Source organism: Pyrgilauda ruficollis, unplaced genomic scaffold (genome assembly GCF_017590135.1).
Source record: "Pyrgilauda ruficollis isolate IOZ18807 unplaced genomic scaffold, ASM1759013v1 scaffold162, whole genome shotgun sequence".
NCBI classification, from domain to species: domain Eukaryota; kingdom Metazoa; phylum Chordata; class Aves; order Passeriformes; family Passeridae; genus Pyrgilauda; species Pyrgilauda ruficollis.
Genome location: NW_024514987.1, coordinates 324,204 through 344,225, shown reverse-complemented (window position 1 = coordinate 344,225; position 20,022 = coordinate 324,204). Strand labels below are relative to the sequence as shown.

Here is a 20,022-nt window from a genome sequence, read left to right as displayed (position 1 = left end):
GCTCCAGGTCCCAGGTGGCATCCTGGCCCTGCTCCCCCCAGTCTCCTCATGCTGTCCCTGTCTCCTGTGTCCTTCAGCACCTGGAGTGGAGGCAGAGATGGCTTTGGAACTCCAAATCCTTACTTAAAAATGAGCTCTCAGACTGGAGGTGTTCCTCAAACCTGATGATGTTCCAGGTGAACCCCAGACCCAGAACTCAGTGTGTTCATGGCACATGAGATTCCTTCCCCAGCACAGACCAGGAGAGAGCAGCCCTGATTTGTGGCCAAGAGCATTCAAGTCCTCTTTTGCCATAAATAAGAGAGGCAGATGCCAGAACACAGGAGCAGAAGTGAGAGATCTCCTGGATCTTGCTGCTGGCACAGGGATCAAACCTGCTGAGCATTTGTTTACCTTCAGGTAGCAAAGGAGGAGACCAGGGGCTCAGAAACTGCTTTTTTGGTGGTTCTTTTGAAACTGGTAGCAGCAATGCAAAGAAAAACACTCCCTGAAGAACTTGTTTGCCTCCCTCTTCTGGCTTTGATACAGGATTAGTGAGAGGTCTGTTTGTGAAACAACTGCAGCACTTTGGTTACCACGTCCCAGCTGAGAGCTGACTCGCTCCAGGCCCACTCCACCAACAAACTCAGGTTTGTTTACGCTGCTTTTGGCAGTTTCACTGTGGCAGGTAATAATTCCTAATGCTGAATTTGTTTTCCAGGTGAAATCCATGTCTCCCATAGGACTGGGAACGCTCCCCTCCATTTCTCACACTGTTCAATCCAATACAACACATGGCTTTATTTCCCTGGATGCTGAAGAGGATGGGAGTCAATAAAAACAAAACCCAGAACATTTTACCTTTGACTTGGATTCTGCTTTGGGCGTCCCATCTGCCTTGTTGTTCATTTTAGTTGCAGGTGTTAATTTGACATCCCCGAGTCCCATCATTTCAGGGCTTGCTGCCATCCCTGGGAAGTTAAAGGAATCTTTAACACCATTTTTCCTTCCAGGGTAACAAAATCAGTGAAGTCCTAAAGCTCTGGCTTACCTGCAGAGTTGTTGGCCATGTTGCCCCCCATGGGGTAGGGGGGGCCCTGGGGGTTTATCATGCCAGCCATGCTGTTAATTCCCTGCCCATAAGGAGGCCCAGTGCCCATCATCCCCCCCTGGTTCATGTTGGGATAACCAGGAGGCCTAGAGGAGGAAGAAACACACAATTACTCCACATTTTAGGCACTAGGATGTTGCCTTCTGAGGAAGCAGCTTTGCTAAAAGAAACCTAAAAAGGACATGGAGAAGTGACTCGCCCCAAACCATTTTTCCAAGAGAAGAACAAAGATCAGGTGCTCTTGTGAAGCTCAGTACCCAGAGCCCAAGTCACATTCCCAGGAGAAAAGGGGATGCAAACCCTTTGGAAAGTGGGACTTGAGCTCTGAACATTTTCACCTTTCATCTTGCTCTCCCACATCCCCAATCTGAGCCTCATTTCAGTTGTTAAATTGCCTTTAACCTGCAGGCTCTGCAGCCTGGGCAGTGAAGTGAGAATGTCCTGGGCTGGAAGCATTGTTTTCCACGTATCACAAACCTCCCACACAACTGTGGCTCAAACTTCTTCCTCAAAGGGACCTCAAAGGTGCCTTCATTGGGCTTTGGGAACTTGAGCCTTGGCAGCCACAGGCAAAAGCAGGAGGTTGCAGGAGCAGCCCTCAGGTGAGGATAAAGAGCAGTGTCCAGTGAGACAACAAACACATCCACCAGCTCTGGGGGAACCCAATTTCAGAGCACGTTTGTGGCTCCCACAGCATTCTGGCAGGCCACACACACCTACTCTGAAATGGGCAATAAAGGAGAAAACAACCAGAGAAAACAGTGCAAAGCTCAGAGCTGAATTCCAGCTCCTTTCCCACAGCTGCTCATCAAGGCCCTAAAAGGAAGAAGTTCCTCACACTGGACAAGCAATGCCTTGGATCACACACAGCTGGGTGCCTGCTGGGTTTAGGGGCTGCAGCACAGGGGCAGCATCTCCAAGTCACCCAGGGGACAGAGAACAGCAGAGAGCAAAATGCAAAATCAACTGAAGGGATCTCAGAGTTAAATAATTTCACCTGTGGACATGGAAATTTCTCTAAGTATGTCACAAATGATGTATGGAGTGCTGGAATGGTTTGGGTTGGACAGACCCTGAAGATCACCCCCTGTTTAACCCCCTCCATGGGCAGGGACACCTTCCACTGTGCCAGGCTGCTCCGAGCCCTGCCCAGCCTGGCCTTGGGCACTGCCAGGGATGGGGGAAGCACAGCTGCCCTGGGCACCCCAGCACACAGCTCCTGCAGGCTTTACTCTCTCCTTTTTAACACTTCACTTGAGAACCAAATGTCCACGGAGGACAGATCCCCATGGAGGAGTGACCTCCATACAGGACAGACCTCCATGGAGGAGAGACCTCCACAGAGGAGAGACCTCCATGGAGGGGAGACCTCCATACAGGAGAGACCTCCACAGAGGAGAGACCTCCATGGAGGAGTGACCTCCATGAAGGACAGACCTCCACGACGGGGAGACCTCCATGGAGGAGAGACCTCCACAGAGGAGAGACCTCCACGGAGGGGAGACCTCCACAGAGGAGAGACCTCCACGAAGGGGAGACCTCCACGAAGGGGAGATGTCCACGGCGGAGAAACCTCCACGGAGGACAGACCTCCCCAGAAGCCCCTCTGTGACGTCCCCCAGCGTGGGTCACCCCCAGCCCTCTGTGCCACGGGCAGGCTCCGTGGTGCCAGTGCCCCCCTACCTGTTCTGGATGGAGTTGGCAGCGGCGTGCATGGCGGCGGCGGCGGCGGCCTCCTGCGCCTTGCGGTTCATGCCGGCGGGCGGGGGGCACATGCCGCTGCCCACCTGGGGGGGCATGTTGGCCATGTTGGGGCCGTAGGGCCGGCTGCCCATGGCCGCGTGGCCCATCCTGCCCGGGGGCAGCCCGCTGTACGGGGGCACCCCGCTCTGCCCGTGCATCTGGCTGCCGGCCCCCATGGGGTTCATGCTGCCGCCCATGCCCGGGCTGGGGTAGCTGGCGTTGGACATGGCGTTGTAGTTCGGCTGCCTGGGGTAACCTCCTGGGGAGAGGAACACAGGGGAGCACAGCGTCACTCAGCCCGTTCGGTTCATGAATCACCACGAGCATCTTCTATCGGCAAATATTTAAAGATCGCTAACAGAGATGAGGGGGAGTGTTCACACCTCAACACAAAGTCAAAGTACTTGGATATAAGCCATGTAAAATGTGTTTTGACACAGCCAAGTAACAACATCGATTCAGAAGCTGCCTGAAACTCTCCCAAACCTCAACCCAGCACAGAGAGCTAAATGGCCCAGGACAGGAAGGAAAATCCCACATTAACCCTTCCCAAAACAGGCACCACTTCATCCTCCTCCTCTCCGAAGAGAGCCATCCCTTTGTCACAATTACATGGGAGGCACAGCCTGCTTGTTCCTAAATAAGGAGGAAGAATCCTACTTTTAGAAGTACAGCTATCCCTGAAAGCAACATATTCCATCAATCTCAACAGGAGCAAAGCTCTGGTTGGTATCACCCACAGATTAAGAGGGAACAAATCAAAACATTTATCATGGAATCATGGAGTGGTTTGCACGGGACCTTGGGCAGGGACACCTTCCACTATCCCAGCTTGCTCCAACCTGGCCTGGAACACCTCCAGGGATGGAGCTGCCACAGCTCCTCTGGGCAGCCTGGGGCTCCAACAAGACATAAGGACAGAGAGAGGCCTTTGCTGGCTCAGTTCCCACCTTGAGGTCCGTACTGGCCGCCCTGGGGTCCGTAGCTCCCCATGGAGTTCTGCTGGTAGGGCCCCATGCCGGCGTGCATCTGTGCTCCCGAGGACTGCCGGGGGGATAAGGCTGAGCCGGGCTGGGGGGAGCTGTACTGGGGCATCTGGGGGTTCCTCTGCATGTAGCCTGCACACCAGGAGGGAGCAAATGGTTAGTGCACAGCATCCCCAGCTGCCGCTGCACACACGCCTTCCAGGCACCGGCCCCCAGCACCGACAAAATCCTTCCAGCAACAGCCTGGACACGTTTTAGTGGCTGCATTAAGGAGCTGGTGTTATCTGAGCAGATAACAGATCCAATTTCCTGTTTTAGTCAGGGAAAAAAACCCCTTAGTGTCACAGCAGAAGCCAGTACAGCTCTGCAAATCCTTGGGGCTTCTTGTTCTTGGCTTTTGGTCATTTGTTTGTTTTCTCAGGGTGACAACTCTATACCTTCAGCCAGGAGAGCTGAATTTTCACATGCATTTTCCCCCCAAAAATCTTACTCTCTCCTCAAAGGGGAAAGGCACACAATACTGTTGTGAGCACCCCTTGTTTTGAAGCTTAAAACATGTTAAGAAGCCAGAGAAAACATCTTAGAAGCCAAAGCACCGGTTTGGATGGAACATTTAGAGGCCCAACAGCTGAATTTACTGCAAGGTGCCTCAACACTTCAGCCTGCAATCCTGGGGCAGCTCTGCAGTGCTCAGTCCCACAGAAGCCACGTCCCCAGGCCACGGAAGCCACCGCTGGCGTGACCCACCTCGGTCCTGCGCCATGCTCGACTGGTTCATGGAGGGGTGCAGGATTGTGTCCGACTGGCCACTGGGCGGGCGGGGGGGCATCTGATTGCCTGGGCCACAAAGAGGACACACACCATCAGCACAGCCAGCGGGCAGCAGCCACACCCCAGAACCCCAGGGAAGCCCAGCACAAGGGGATGCTGGCCACGGAGAGGAAGAGGAGCAGCAAGTGGTCACTCAGGCTGGTGCGAGGGCACTGCTGGCTCAGCAGCCCCACACCGGCCCCAGGAAAGCTGCAGACCTCTCACACACACCAAGGAGCTCAGGGCACCTCGGTGAGCACACAGGGCTGGCTCTGGGCAGCTCCTCCCCAGCACAGTTCAGCCCCAGCAGAGCCAGGGGTGACAGGTTACCTGGGACTGCAGCAGGGGACAGGGGACCGGAGCGGGACTGAGCGACGCTGGCTGGAGATCCAACTGGGGAGGGAGAGGGTCCTCTGATGCCTGGCAGGTGAGGAGAGGTATGTGGCGAGAAAGGAGACTGAGCTGGGTTACTCTGCTCTCCTTGGCTGCTGGAAATCCCTGATGTGCTTACTCCAGGGCTCAGGGCTCCTTCGGTCCCCATGGGCAGGTCATCTATGGAACCAGACAGGTCCTGCAGGGCACAGAAACACATCAGAAACCACAGAGCCAGGGGGCTGCTCCCTCACACACCGCTCAGGAGGAGCTTTTGTCCCTGGGCATGCTGCACACAGGAGGCAGTGGGCTCTGTTTACTGCTGGTACCAAAGGCTGCTGCAGACTGAGGCAGCTGCCAGACGCCTTATCCCACTGCCAGTCTGAAGCCAGGAGCTCCTGAGCTGGTTTGCTGCTGGCCCAAACAACTGGCTAATTCTCCTTGTAATTCAGTTTAGAGGTGGGAAGTTAAAGAATGCATCAACAGCAGACGTAAAACTGCAAACACAGGAGACAGTCCATGTGATCATGGCTTGGAAGGGAAACGTGGCTCAGCCTCTGAAAGACAGAAAACTCCTGCCTCACCATAATTAATTCATAAACCTCCTATGAGCTGGGAAACTACTCACTTGAGATGGATAAAAACAAACTAAACAGAGATTTAAAAGAAAACCATAAAATACTCTTCAGGGTTCCCACTTCCCTTTCTTCAAAGACAGCAAAAATTAGCAGTTACTGCATCAACCTGTAAAGTTTAGCTTCTCTCAAAGGCAAGGCTAGAAAACACCCTTCCTCCTGCATGTATTCACCTTGGAGAAGAAAAACACAAAAAGCCTGAGAGAGCTGAAACCTCCAATTGCCACAGCAGCACAGCACAGCATCGAGAACCAGCTGGCACGTGTGAAAACGGGGCTGGTTCCAGGGAGCTGATGTGCACATCCAGCACGGCCAAGCGTGCTGCCTGGCTGGTGACAAGGTGCATCAGGCTTGGCCTGCCCTCAGCGAGTCAGGAGCAGCCCCAGCCAGAGGAAGTGGCAGCCTATTTGAACAGAAAGCTGGGAAGTTGTAACTATTCCAGGGATTAGATAAAATCTCTGCCAGAGGTTCAAAGGATCACGGCAGGTGAAGGAGTGGAGGCCAAAGCTTACCAGGACTTCACTTACCCTTCCTAAGTCTTCCAGAGCAATCAGCTCTGGATCAGAAGGGTTCTGGGTGAGCCCTGAGGGAATCCCAGGTCATTTTCCCTGCACAGAACTCAGCTGAACAGCACAGGCAGAGCCAACCTCATTTAAACCCACAGAGAAAGGCCGAGCCAGCTGATAAATCACCTGGACACCCTGGTTTCATCACACTGCCAGCACAGCTCCTGCTCCAGCAGTGCAGGGAGTGCTTTCCCAGCCCTGCAGTGCACATGGACCTGGAACACCAGACACTGCATCATCAGCCCTGGGGAGCAGGAGCACACCCAAGCCCTGCCTGCCAGGGGACGTGCAAAGGCTCTGACAGCACCTCCAGGACGTGGAAATCAGGGAGAAGTGGAATGATGGAGGAATAAAAGCCCAGACGGTGACACCCAAGCACCTCATCACCCTGTGGGATGGGACAGTCAGGGGGCAGAGCTGGGCCTCAGCACCACCTTCAGCTGCTCCAGCACAGCAATTTCTTCTGTTTTAATGGAATTTGAACAAAATGCTTCTAACAAATGCTGCCAAGTGTTACTTTGGAGCTGCAGAGCCCAGACACTTGGTGGGGTGATTTAGTGCAGAGTGTGTCCTCCCTCCCTTCCATTACTGCTCCTGTTGGAGAGCTCATTTCCTGCACCACAGTCTCTGAGGTGTATTTGCTTACTGCTCAAGTATTATCTTCCTGAGGGAAAAAAAAAAAAAAAAAAAAAAGCTTTGTTTTATTTCAATGAACGCTAAAAAACTGCAGAAGAAGCCTAAAAATAGTGTCTGAGATCTCTTGCAACTTCCACTACTTTCCTACTGTAATATCAAAAGCACTGCTCCTTTATGCAGCTATTTGGGTGTTTTTCCCTGGACAACTTTGACAAATCCCACATTCCTACTGCAGAAACCATCTGAAGTGGGAGTAAAGAGACATTATTTCCAACATTTTGCATTAAAAAGCATCAACCAACACAAACAATCAAGAGCAAAACACTCCTCTCACTGAGATTTACTGCACCCAACTGCAGCCACTGATACAAGACACACAAAGAGATTCCCCCCAGAGCCCATGAAGGGATCAGAATGTCCAGGAACCAGTTCAGTCCAGCCTACAACTGGATGGAAATACTGGCATGTCCCTTCAATACATGAAGGTGGTTTTAGTTTGAATCACCAAATATCTGCAAGACATAAAATGAAGGAACGTTAAAAACGGTTTGAAAATTAACTCCTAAGAAGCAGATAACAATCTGCAGAGCTCATGCCTTCCACCTTGCCTGTGCATCAGTGCTTTAGCACCCAAGGCATCTAAAAACACCCCATTGTAATGAAGCAGGTGGATCCTGGGTGGCTGTGCCCCACTGCTGGCACACCAGGAGGGACCCCCAGAGGAACAGCAGAGCTTCAGCTGTGCAGCAGGCTCCCAGGTTAGCAGTTTGAATGAGCTGGAAGTGAATTACACATCCCCCTTTCCCAGCTGCTGGGACATGAGCTGAAACAGGACCGCGAAAATCGAGTAACTCCTGAAGTGACTTTCACCTCCAAAGGTATGTAAGTTTTATGAATTCCAACAATAAAGTAATTTCCCGGCAAAGAAGGGTTCTGCCAGCACAGCAGCATTTTCTGAGTGTGTTATTCAGCAGGACTGAGCTGCTCAGAAGGGAAACTCCTGCGAGGGGAAGGAGAAAACATGGACTGGAATGTCTGAGCCCCAGCAGCTCATCAGTGGGGAGCTGGTGTCCTCCCATCAAATTCTCTCTCAGGATGTCAAGCACCAGGGCACCAGGGGTTAATTAAACCTAAAAGACAGCTCCAGCTCTGCCACCCCCAGAGCAGGGGAAAAGGAAATCCCTGCATCTCTCTGCAGCTTGTTTTCAGGGCAGCTGGAGCAGAGAACCTTTAAAAACAATAAAACCTGATGGAAATAATGGAGCCCTGCTGCCTTCGGGGGGTTCTGGACGAAGCCCAAGAGCAGAGGGCCTGGGAGGTTTTATTTGCCTCCCACGGAGCACCAGGAGGAGACCTGGAAAGGCAGGCAGCAGCAGGAGAAGGGCTCTCCCCTTCCCTCTCGAGACAGGAGGTGAGGCAGCAGCAGCTCTGCCAACTCAAGGAAACGTCAGGGTCTGGAGAATTTCCTCACGTGTTTCCAATGTGTTTTTTATGCATTTTATTGCTCATCTGCCATGCAGATCAAAAACGCTGGAGGGATTCCAACTATTTCACACAGAATCTCACACTCCAGGCTGGCTGCAGCCCCAAAGCCTGAGTTTCTTCACTTGAAATAGTGCCCAGTGTTATTTTGGGATGTGACCTGATAGCGGAAGCCCACGGGGACCCTGGAACGGAGCGCTTCCAGCTGCGAGAGGATGCCCGGGCGGGCCGGTGCCAGCGGGGCTGTCAGTGCTGCTGACAAACAGCAGCTCCTCCCCAGAGCAGGACAAACCCTGCCCTGCCCTGGAGAACAGCAGGGCCAGGAGCTCATCCCTGCCCGGGAAGGGCTGCTCGTCCCGCCAGGAGCAGCACCAGGAGCCCTCGGTTTGTGCTGGAAACAGCCGGGATTCTTTTATCTGGCAGCAGGAACCAGCACCCCTCTATCTGATACAGCTCATTTGTTACACAAACGGAGAGATGAAACAGCGAGAAACGCTTTAGATCAAGGTAACAAAACCCCAGAGGAGCAGAGAGACTCGAGGCTCTGCTCCGGCCCATCCCGCTGATCTGAGGAGCAGCAGGACTGAGCAGAAAGCAAATGGAATTCCTGAGCAGGGAATTCCACTGCAGCGTCCCCTGCCCATCCCCAGCCCCGGCCCCTCCGCGTGGGAAGCGTGGGGGAACAGGATGATCTCACACCATCAGATCACCAGGCAGCACTCAAGGAAATGATGGTCTGAGACGAGCGTGTGCTGCAGTTTATAAATTCTCTAAGGCCAGTTGTTTCCATAAGATGCTCACAAGCAAGACCAGAGAACAATGGCTAAATTTATTCCCCAGTTCTTTCTGAAAGGGAAAAAGCCTCTTCCTTCCTTCTGATTGAAATACTCACTTTCTATTACACACTCTTTTTCTGTGCAGTTGCTTTTCCACTTACTCGAGAACTCCCAACATTTAAAAATCACAAGCTTGTCCTTTCCTTCCCCTTTATTTCCACACCCAAAATACCTCAATCCTCTCTATCACAACAATCACACAGCTGACTGGCAGGATCTCCCTGCTATTTTGGGGACACGGATAGACTTGTTCCTCCTTTGGCAGCACAGATAAATCCTGCCTCTCATGCTCCACAGAACACTTTCTCCTGGAGACTTCCCCATGCTCCACTCACAGCACCCCCAGAAAGGAACCTGAGGTTTTCACAGATGTGACAGGAGGGTCTGGAGAGGCCCTGCAGCCCCAGTCCTTCCTGCTGTGCCTCTTCCAGGCTGGTCCCCCAGCAGAAACCAGAAGCTGGAGCTTGGGAACAAGTTCAGCTCCAGTGGAAACCCAGCTGATGCTTTTCATCCAGAGACATTATCATCCAGTGTCCCCAAAGCTGACAAAGCAAGAGTCAGAACAGAGATTTTCCAAGTCCTGTCCTATCCCAAAAACAGTCAGCTCGTGCCAGGGATGGCCATCATGCCCTTACCCTGCTCTTCTACCACCCCACGTTGTGGAGAGGAGCACAAGTCCATCTCTCCAGCACCAAAAGCACCTTCAGGATCCTTCCTGGTGTGGGTGTGGGCTGGACACGACACAAAGGGGACACCCTCCTTCAAAATGGGACAAGACCAGCAGCCAGAAGGAACAAAGGGATTTCCTGGCAATGAAATCACTGGGATTTGCCCCTTGGATATGTCCCTGGAAGCTTCACCTCTGATCTGAGCAGGGATGACATGAGAGCAACAAGAATCGAGTTCAGCAAGAGAAAAAACATCGAGGTCCTGGCAGCAAACTGAGTGTGCCACAAGGACCTGGGAGTCCTCACACACCACTCACTCATCCCTGCAGTCCTTACAGAGAGGAAGGAAGTGCCAGACTTCGCTGCTTCAAGGGGAAAACACCTGCCCACCAAAGCAAACAGCAGCAAGGCTCCAGCCTCTGCTACAGAGTCCATATTCCCTTCCCTTCCAAGGAGTTTCAGCTCCTCTCAGGCAGCAGCGCTGGCAGTTACAAACCTAAGATGGGGACTGGAACATGCCAGAGAGATTCGTGCAGTTTCCTTGCTCAAAAAAGAAGCTGAAAAGCTCATTCTCCCAGGCTGGCTTCACACAAACTGGGAGAAGCTGCTGGCTGGAGCTGCACTGCAGGGAAGGGAGAGGAGGCTGGCAGGAGGAGGGGCTCGGTGCCACACGAGAAATTTTACTCTGATTGCAAAAACAAGCTGCTCTTCTAATCCAGCTCGGTAAATGCAGGTGGGCTGGCAGGGAGCAGGGAGGAGGACAGAGGGAAGTGCTGCTGGCTGTGCCACATTCCTGCACCGGAGCCTTGCGGAACAGCTACCGCAGCAGCCATTGATTTTTCAGAGGTCGATACTCCACTCCCACAGATCTCCTCGGCAGGAGCTTTAATCACATCTCCTGCTCCTATCCTGTGCCACCCCTCCTTCTCTTCCCCCTCCAAATAAAATAAAATAAAATATATTAAAAAAAAAAAAAGGGAGGGCGAGGGGCCTTTCCTCCCTCTCCGAGCACGGAGCAGACGAGCAAATCTCATCTTCTCCGTCTTTGGAGAGCAGAGATTCAGATTCAGAGCTGTAGCTGCAGCACAAAGTGGAGAAGGAGCACCATGATTCATCCACAGAACAAGATGTCGCTGGAGGGAGAACCTGCCACGTGGAAGGGCAGCATTCCCACCCGGGAGCTGCTGGGCTCTTCCACAGACCCTGGGAGATGCCACAGCACAACCCCACACAGGAGCTCCCACTTAACCCTTTGGGGGCTGCTCAGCTGATAAAAGTACTGCCAGCTTTACACAAAGGTTGGTACAACACCAAACATCCAAGGCAGAATGAAAATGCCGAATTTTTCCAGCCAGGGCGGCGTCACTTCAGCTGTCCCAGAAGCTGTCCTGTCCATCCAGCACAGCAGGGTGAGGCTTCCAGCTCCCACAGCAACACTGCCCCCAAAACAAGCTGTGGGGAAGGGGCAGGAGGATCCTGGGCACAGGAAGAAGCAACATGGCAGCAGCAGCAGCAGGGGATGCTCTCACTGACTCTGGAAGGTGTGGGATGCAGGGATCTCCAAGTCCTCAGTGGGAAAGGCTGGCCTTGGGAAGGCAGGTGCAGGAGGGAAGAGAGTGCAGGCCTCAGTGACAGAGCTGCTTATTCACAGAGCTTTTGTTTTCCTCCCTCTGGATTTACGTCTCCTCATCCCAGTGTGAAGACGAGCCCAGCTCACACAGGACCATGGAGCAGGCAGGAAGCTCCCCTGGCACTGCCAGACACGAGGATATTCCCATTCCCCAGCTTCCCTGGAAGGCTTTCCAGGCTCATGTTCCACACACTGAGACTCCAAAGCATTTAGTCATCCCAGCATGTGACTGTGCCACCACGCCAACCTCCCCAGCCACGGTGGGCAAAGGGAAGCAGCAAAGGCAAGAGGCTGAAATTACTACAAAATTTAGAAGGCCCCTGTTCAGGCAATGCTTTGGATTTTAAGATAAATCAGCTTTTAGTATTCTCATCAGCCTCTGAAACAATTAACAGTGACAGAATCAATTTCTGAAAAAGCAGGAGGAAGATTTTAGGACAGAAGGAGATTTCTAAGGTCTCAGGCATTTCCAAGTGTGGTGAATCCAGTGGTTCTTCCCCTGGAAGGTGTCCCTGCCCGTGGCAGGGGGTTGGAACTGGATGATCTTCAGGGTCCTTTCCAACCCAGCCCAGTCTGTGACCCTGGGCTGATTCTAAGAGATGCTGGAAGCTGGCAGCTCCTTCCCAAACTCCCTGGTACCTGTGGGAAGGGAATGGCCCCTTGGCACTGGGGCATCTCCAGAGCAACCATTTCCATCCAGAGGTGTGTGCAGTGCCCCCCCAGGCCTGGGGGGCTGCTCTGGGTGGGATGGGGAGGCTGGAGACACGTTTGGAGAGAACAGGGAACTGCTCCTGGCTCAGAGCAGGGAGCAGGCACAGGAAGAGGGACCATAGCCATGGAAACCTGGCCCAGGCCAGGCTGCCCTCGGGGTCAGGGCACCAGAACAGTCCAAGCCTGGAGATGCCTCTTCTTGTCATTTCAGGAAATTAAATCTTTTTGTTTTCCTTTCCCTTACTAGAAGCTTCTTCTTTCCAGATTCAAAACTGTAATAAAAAGCAATCACACAGCTCCTCCAGTGAGCAGGGCTGACTGGGATCCTGGTGTGACCCATCCCAGCCCACGGGAGCACCCCAAGCCTTGGGCCCCTGCCATGCCCACACGTGGGCACCACGTGGGAGGAGATTTCCCCCTGGTATTTATGATCCCACATGTCTCCAAGACAAGTCAATCCAGCGTGCCAGAAGCACAGCAAGAGGGAAATGAGTCCTGTGGAGCGAGGGCTCAGGTGCGGTGGTGTTTGAAGCACCCCAGGGGTGTTCAGCCATCCCCACAACCCAGAGGAAGGTGCCACCAGCACAGCCCCCCTCCCAGCACGGTGGGCTCCCCCTCTGGCAGGGCTCTTTGCAGGGAAAGGGAAGAGGGGGAGCACCAAACGTCCCACGTCAGACTCACAAGAGGCTTCTGCACCTTTTAAAGGGCGCACAGTGAGCCCAGGCAGCAGCAGAAGGGAAGTGAAAGCCTGACTTGTCTGGCCTGCAGCCCGAGGGGCTGGGAGAGCAGGGGCTGGGGGAGAGCAGGGGCTGGGGGGAGAAGCAGGGGCTGGGGAGAGCAGGGAGGGCTCCCCCTGCCCAGGGAGGGCTCAGGGGCTGTGGCAGCACAGGGATGTGAGCAGCAGAGCACGGAGCACACCCAGGACCCCTGCCCAGGGCTGCCCACCCTGCAGCACCCTCCTGCTGCAGCAGTGACCCCCCCACCCCGTGGCTGGGCCCGCGCTGGCCCGGGGGGCTCTGGCCCAGGGGGGGTCCCAGCTCTGTGCCCGGGGTGCAGGCAGAGCAGCGAGGAAGGGCTGGGCTTTGGGGAATGGGAGCGAGGCACAGGCAGGAAGCTGAGCTGAGCTGCTCTGACCAGAATAGAAACAGGAAACGAGCCCGGCAGCAGCACAGCTCGAGCAGCTCCTGCTGCAGCTCCCCAGGGATGCTCCATGCACAGCCCCCCGTGGGGAGCCCCCCCAGCACACAGGGGGGATCAGCGCCCCTCAAACCCCGAGGAAGGGCTGGCAGGACAGAGGGCTGGCACACGGACACACAGCAAAGCTGCCTGGGTGTCAAAGGTGTCACTGGAGGGGCTGAAGGTCGGGGTGGCTCTGGGGATGCTCTCCACAGTTAACAAAATGTAAAAACTTGGGGGAAAAGGCACAACCTCCTCAAGGAAGCATGCAAAAACGGTGGGCACAGGCCCACAACAAGAAAACCTCAGGCAGAAGAGTCACTGAACAAGGAAAAATACATTTTTACCTTTCACTATCACCACAGCCTGGGATAAACCCCTTCAGATGGCACACACTGGAAGGCAGGGATCTGCACTGCCAGAGCTTCAGGTGCTCCTGGGGGAAGCCTGGGGTGCTGGTGGCTTTATCTGCATATCCACTGTGCTGCCCTGCTTTGAAATGCACACACTGCTAATCCCTCTCCTAAGGCAAGCAATAAGACAAGCTCAAAAGGCCAAACACAAACCAAACAGAAGCAGGAAGTCCCACATGGAAAGACAAAAAAGGAGAGAAAAAAAAAAAAAGGGTTTGAAGTGACCAGCAGATTCAACTATAAAAGATTCTTTCTCCCTGCCTCCTGAAAAAGTTGTCAAAATTATTCATTTTGAACTGGAATTTTAAGGAAGCAGGCTGCCTGCCTCCCTCCGTGGCAGCTCTGACAGTTTTTTGCTGCATTTCAGCCTGTTGCATGGATTATTTCCAGGTCAGGGGATGCAGCTGACAGAGCTCAACTTTATTCCACTTCAGGCACTCCCAGAGCAGCTGAAATGACCAGTTGGAAAGAATGGAGAATCCAAGCAGTGCTTCCTGACAACCTCCAGCCCAGCAACTGCTCCACTGAGGGAGGGATAATCAAACCAAAACCACCCCACAACTGCTGGGGACATTCACTGACAAGATTCTTCTGCCAAAGCCTCGTTCTTCTCCCCACCCAACAAAACCTAATTTTCTTCCATCCACACTGCAAAGAGCCAAGGCCAGAACCCACACCCAGAAATTAACCACGGATCAGGAATATTTTCAGTTGGTTAAAATCCCTTCTGCCACTGACAGGACACTTTTCAGATCAAAATTCATAGATGAACCAGAGTGAAACATCACTAAATAAACAAAATGGTTTCCCAATAGTGCAAAATAGCAAAATACTGAGGTTAAAACTATTCCTACTCTACAACAAGATGAAAATAAACTGTCCAGGACAGGGAGCAGATTTCTCCCTCAGGCTCACCACTACACTGAACAAACTAAGGACATTCTGGGCTAGGAATTCCAAAATTTTTGCCCCATCTGCCCAGTTTGCTGCCACAAAAATTCAAACTTAACCTTGCCGTGTCAGGACCTCCAAAACCCTGCCAGAATCTGTCCTCCTGGTTTATTAATGGCTTTTGGGGCCAACTTGGGAGCTCAAACACCAGAGATGCCAAATTCTGTGGCTGGGAAGGAATGACCAGCCTGGTGGAACCCCTGCCTCACGCTCCACATCCTTCCCAAAGACATCAGGAACTCCTTCAAGGCAGCCCATGAGACTGGGGCAAGGTAAAACCTGTCCCACGTTCCATGAGAGAGAAAATCCCTCCCAACAAAGCTAAAACTCCAAAGAGCTCTGCAGCAGAGCTGATCTGCAATCCAAACCCAAATGGATCACCCAACCTGCTTCCCCTGAGCTGCCACCAGCACTGCCATGGCTGCACAGAAGGAAGGTTTTACCTGGAAATGTGTGATTCCTTCAGCCTGAAAATCCAAGACTCAAAAGTTGAAGCTAGCACTGAATAAACCGGATACAACTCTCCAGGAAGAATTTTTTGCTAAGGAGAAGAAAGTAGGGAATCTCTTGGGAGAAACAGATCTATCCCAAGGATTATTATTCCTCTATTACACCCAGACACAGAAGACTCTACCTCACTTCTCCTGTGCAATTGCAATCTAAGTTTAGTTTGGCTGCAATCCTGATGGAGACTCCCTAGGGAAGGAGTGAATTTTACAGAGAAATTCCTCAGCCTGCCTGCTGCAGGAAGGGAGAGCAGCCAGGACCCTCACAGGGAGGCAGGGCTCTTTAAAAGGCACCAGGGAGCCCCACTTAGCTCAGGAGAAAGTTTAGTTAATGACACAGCAATGCCTGGGAAGGCATCCTGAAGGCCCCACCCAGAAGGATCCACAGGACATTCCTCAGGCAGATCCCAAAGACCTGGCACTGTCCCTGCCAGGAGACCAGCACCTCCTGAAAGGGTGCTGCTCCAGCACAGGAATATTCCCCTTTATTGCTCACAATTCCAACACGAACACTGCTGCACAATATCCATGTGTAAAGGCCAAGAACTCGAAAAGGCACTGGGCACATAAATTCAGCACTTCCCAAGAACCTAAAAAGCAGGAACCTCCTTTTCCTGCTGGGGCTGATCTGTGTTTAATTAAAGATGATGCATGGCACGATTTGCCCCAGTTCCAGGATACCCAGAGAGCTTTTCCACAGCACCCACCAGGCCTGGGAAAGGGCTCAGGACTCTGTAATGAAATTAAAAGCCCACAAACAAACTCTGCTCCTCTAAGTCATCCATAATGGCAAAACAGGGATCTGGGAATCCTCCTGAGCAGGATAAAACTTTCTCAACTAGACAGACTGAGCAATATCAGGAAGATAAAAAGAAATTGATAGTGCCCTTCCGTGGAGATCTTGTGCTCCTGAGCATCCCCAGGCCAAACTCCATGCAGGAGATTGATCACTGCAAACTGAAAGAAGGATTTGGCTGCCAGCATCCCAGAGATGCCTTCAAGAGCCCACAGCATCCCTGTCTGAAGCCCTTCTCAGCTGGTGCTGTTCTTGGCCTACAGGATCCCAAAGAGACAACAAGGAATGATGAAAGATGTACAAGTGAGTCTCCTTTTCCTAATTTTTTGCCTACTGTGGAAGAGAAAGGCCAAAAATACATGAGAGTTGGGTAAGCTAAAGACTGCTTGATTTCTTAAATGTAAATTATCTGGTGGTAAAGCCAGGAAAACCAGATATTCCCTTATTTGTAGGTTCCTCCACTCTTGCAGCTGGGATGGATTTCTTTTCTTAGACTACTCAGGAGAAGGGACAACTTGAAAAGGGCCAAATGTATTTAACCACAAGGTATAACACAAACTCCCACTTGGTGCTGAGAAGGAGCCACTTCTGCAAAGCCTCCTTCCTAATTCCTGTAATCCAAGTCAGAGGGATCAGTAGGATTCAGGAAGGCTCCATCAGCAGTGCCTCCCACCGTTCTGAGCCACAGCAATTTCTTCAATTACTTCAGTGGCTTCACTTCTCCTGTGCTCCTGCCAGAAGATGGGTCACATGGAAGAACTTGTGGAGAGGCAGAGTGGAAAGAAACATGCTATTTAAAAAGATTTCCCCCCACCCAGGCCTCAGAACAAATTAAATCTTTGTAATCAGGGTCCAAAAGGCAAAAAAAAAAGAAAAAAAGGGAAGAAAAAGCAACAACCCACAACTACTCCCATTAGGTGGTCAGAACTAGAATCACTTTATATTTTGGGTGACAATTTGTACCCACGATCCGAAGGCATTATTTCAAGGGGCTGGTAACAAAGCTGTTCTCATTGCTGGGAGCAAAAATAACTCAGTTCTACACACAGCTCACTCCTCTGGCCAATCCAGCTGCAGCTCCCAGCGCTGACTTAGCCAGTGGCTAAAGAAAAAAATAAAACCTCACTCACTTCCTACTGGTTAGAACAAAAGTCACCAGCAAAACTGGAACTCAGCAGCTCCAAACTTTTCTTCCAAGCCAGAGGCACAGACCAACTTGTGCAAGCTAACCTAAACTTTCAACCCTTCTCTGTTTTCTTGATGTTTTAACACAAAATTAAACTACTCTGGCCCAAAACCTGCTGGAACACTGGGCACTAACATCATCCCCAAGCGGTCACTGCACATTCAGATTTAGGATGCCAAAGAAAATACAATTCTTCCGTCTGCCAAGGAAGAAGCCACATAGGGCTGATCTTTCTCACTCCAGGTACCAATGAATTTGTCTTTTTCATCAGCTGTTCAGTCAGACTGGACCAGAGAGGTCCACTGATGCTCCAGCACCAGTCACCAGTGCCACAGTGGGCCAAGGAACAGGAAAAGAAGGTAAAAACGAGGATTTTCCCTGGAGGTCAGGGCCTACTCTGACAGCAGTCAGGTACCTCAGGCACTGCACACAGAGCTCACAGAATTAACTGCTTCAGGCAGAACCTGCAGACCAGAGCACTCAGGGTTAAACTTCCCTCTCAAATCCATTACTTTGGTAAATTACATTCAACCTCCAGTGGGAAGCCAGAAGCTAAGGACTTGGTGAAAAGCACAGGCAGCCTGCACGGTTCCCATTTCCACGTGGAACAGGACTGGTGCCCATTTTCCTGCTGTGCTGCTGACGGCCCTCGGGCCAGGCCCCACTCACCGGCAGGCTGGAAGGTCTGGACTGAAGATTCAAGTTCATGTCTTCTTGCCCTTTACTGGAAGCCATTGAGGGAGCAGAGGATGCCTGGGACCCAAACGAGTCTTGAGATAACTCCTGAAACATCAACCAACACAAAGAAGAGTCACGAACGGGAATACAACAAAGCCTCTGTTGGACTCACTCTGGGATACTCTCACATCGTGGCAGATTTTTGTCCCCTTGGTGACATTTTCCCCAAAGAGGAGGTGAGAGCCAGGACTGAAAGCCTGCGGACACAAACACTGCTCAGAGCTGGGAGCACAGCCCAGGGCCATGACAGAACAGCCATTGCCAGCTCCTCACAGCCTCTGCCACAGGCTGTCCTGGATCTGCTTCCTCACCCTCACCACCTCACCCTCGCTCCAAGCGCCTCTCTACACAAACCAGGCAAGTCCATTAAACCCTTCCACTTCTCAAGGGCCGCTCTGGACGCGTTGCAGCTCCCAAGCTTTGCTCCTCCTCCCCAAGCCAAGTTTTGCTTTTGCTGGTCGCCACCTCTGCGAGCCACAGGAGAGCCACCAGCCGTGCCCACGCCGTGCCAGCCAGCCCCCCGTGCCCATTTACCGATTCCAACGCCCAGACCAGGAGGCTGCTGCCCCACGGTGCCCCGGAGCGCCCCGGAGCGGGGCCCGGCCTACCTGAGGCGGGGGGAAGCGCTGCTGGGAGTAGGCCGAGGGCTGCGGCGGCGGCTGCGCCGGCGGGTACGACGAGGAGGGCTGGGCCAGCCCCGCGGGGCCCGCGGGCTGCGGCGCCGGCTGCTGCTGGTACGGCGACTGGGACTGCGGCTGGGAGTAGGGGGGCTGGCCCTGGGGGTGCTGCGGGGCCGGCGGCGGCTGCGGGTACGGGCTGGGGGGCTGCTGATGGGGCGGCTGCGCCGGCGGCTGCGAGTAGGGCGGCTGCGCCGGGGCCGGGGGCTGCGCCTGCTGCTGCTGCTGCTGCTGCTGGTACGAGGGCTGCGGGTGAGAGGGCTGCGACGGGGGCTGCTGCGAGTAGGGAGGCTGCTGCTGCTGCTGCTGCTGCGGGTGAGGGCTCTGCTGGTTGTAGTAGGGGCTCTGGCTCTGCTGCCCGTACGCGCTGGGGCCCTGCTGCCCGTACGGAGGCATCTGCACAGGGAGAGAAGGAGGTGCAGCGGTCACCAGGGTGTTTCTCACACACATTCTGCTCCAGAAGCAGAAATTCAGAGCAGTAAATGCACTGGAATTGTCACTACCTAGATACTTCCCAAAAAACGGTAGAAAGTCACTCGTGTGCGTGTGACAGTAAGCAAGTTCTGACAGGCATCATAGCTAAGTTCTTAGGGATCCCCATCTGACCACCCTTCAACAAAGGTAACATTGAAAGGAAAGACTGCTTACTCCAAACATAAAAAAAATAAATTGACTTTTGAATCCTGCAAACAGTCCAGCAGGCGCCACTTGGATCATGTAATGAGCCAAAACTGACCTGGAGTCATTTCTTGTGCAAAGAACAGCTGTGTCTCTAACGCAGCACAGCAGAAAGAGGATCTCCCTCCCCTGCTATTTATTTTTCCCTCGCTGGATTCACCGCTCTGCCACCGCCTCTCTCGGAGACAAGGATTCCCCAGGCTACCAACCCCACCTGGATGCAGGTGTGGCACACACAACCCAGCCTGGAGAAATGCCATTTGACCCGAAGAGCCCGGCGCGGCAGCGCGTCCCTGCCCTGCTCCGGGGGCTGTACCTGCTGTGCGTACGAGATGCTGCCCATGGCACTCTGCGTCCTGCTCTGCATGGCCATGGGGTATCTCTGGGGGGCCTGGGCTCCGTAGGGCTGCCCGGGGTAGCCGTGGCCCTGCTGCGGCCCCGCCTGCGGCCCCTGCTGCGTCGTGTAGGGGTTGTTCCCTCCGTAGGGCTGAGGCCTCATCTTCCCCATCTGATCCATCGGGCTCGCCGGCTGCAAGGCAACACGGGACACGTCAGGCACACCCAGGCACAGGATGTTCATTCAAAAACCTTCCCAAAAAAAACCCGGGAGAAATCCGGCAATTCGGCGCGCAGGAGAAGCTCGTCTGCCTCTTGCCAGGGGCCAAACCCCAAAGTTACATGTGGAATTACAGCAGGATTCCTGCTGCCCTCCCAAACCCAGCACTCCACCAAGAAC

The 20,022-nt window shown here is 53.2% G+C and overlaps 1 protein-coding gene across 2 annotated transcripts in view; it reads right to left on the bottom strand.

The window, feature by feature from the left end:
• Positions 1–19,813, bottom strand: part of ARID1A (AT-rich interaction domain 1A) — a 32,066-nt gene extending 12,253 nt beyond the window's left edge. For both annotated transcript variants that reach the window (XM_041463142.1, XM_041463143.1), the window contains exons 1-9: positions 19,603–19,813; positions 18,540–19,004; positions 17,863–17,976; positions 4,960–5,200; positions 4,567–4,656; positions 3,784–3,951; positions 2,774–3,092; positions 1,031–1,176; positions 841–950 (exon numbers count right to left, since the gene is read on the bottom strand). In XM_041463142.1, coding sequence (XP_041319076.1) covers positions 841–950; positions 1,031–1,176; positions 2,774–3,092; positions 3,784–3,951; positions 4,567–4,656; positions 4,960–5,200; positions 17,863–17,976; positions 18,540–19,004; positions 19,603–19,803 — 1,854 coding nt within the window. In that variant the 5' untranslated portion in view covers positions 19,804–19,813. The remainder of the gene's footprint in view (positions 1–840; positions 951–1,030; positions 1,177–2,773; positions 3,093–3,783; positions 3,952–4,566; positions 4,657–4,959; positions 5,201–17,862; positions 17,977–18,539; positions 19,005–19,602) is intronic.
• Positions 19,814–20,022: the final 209 nt, after the last annotated feature.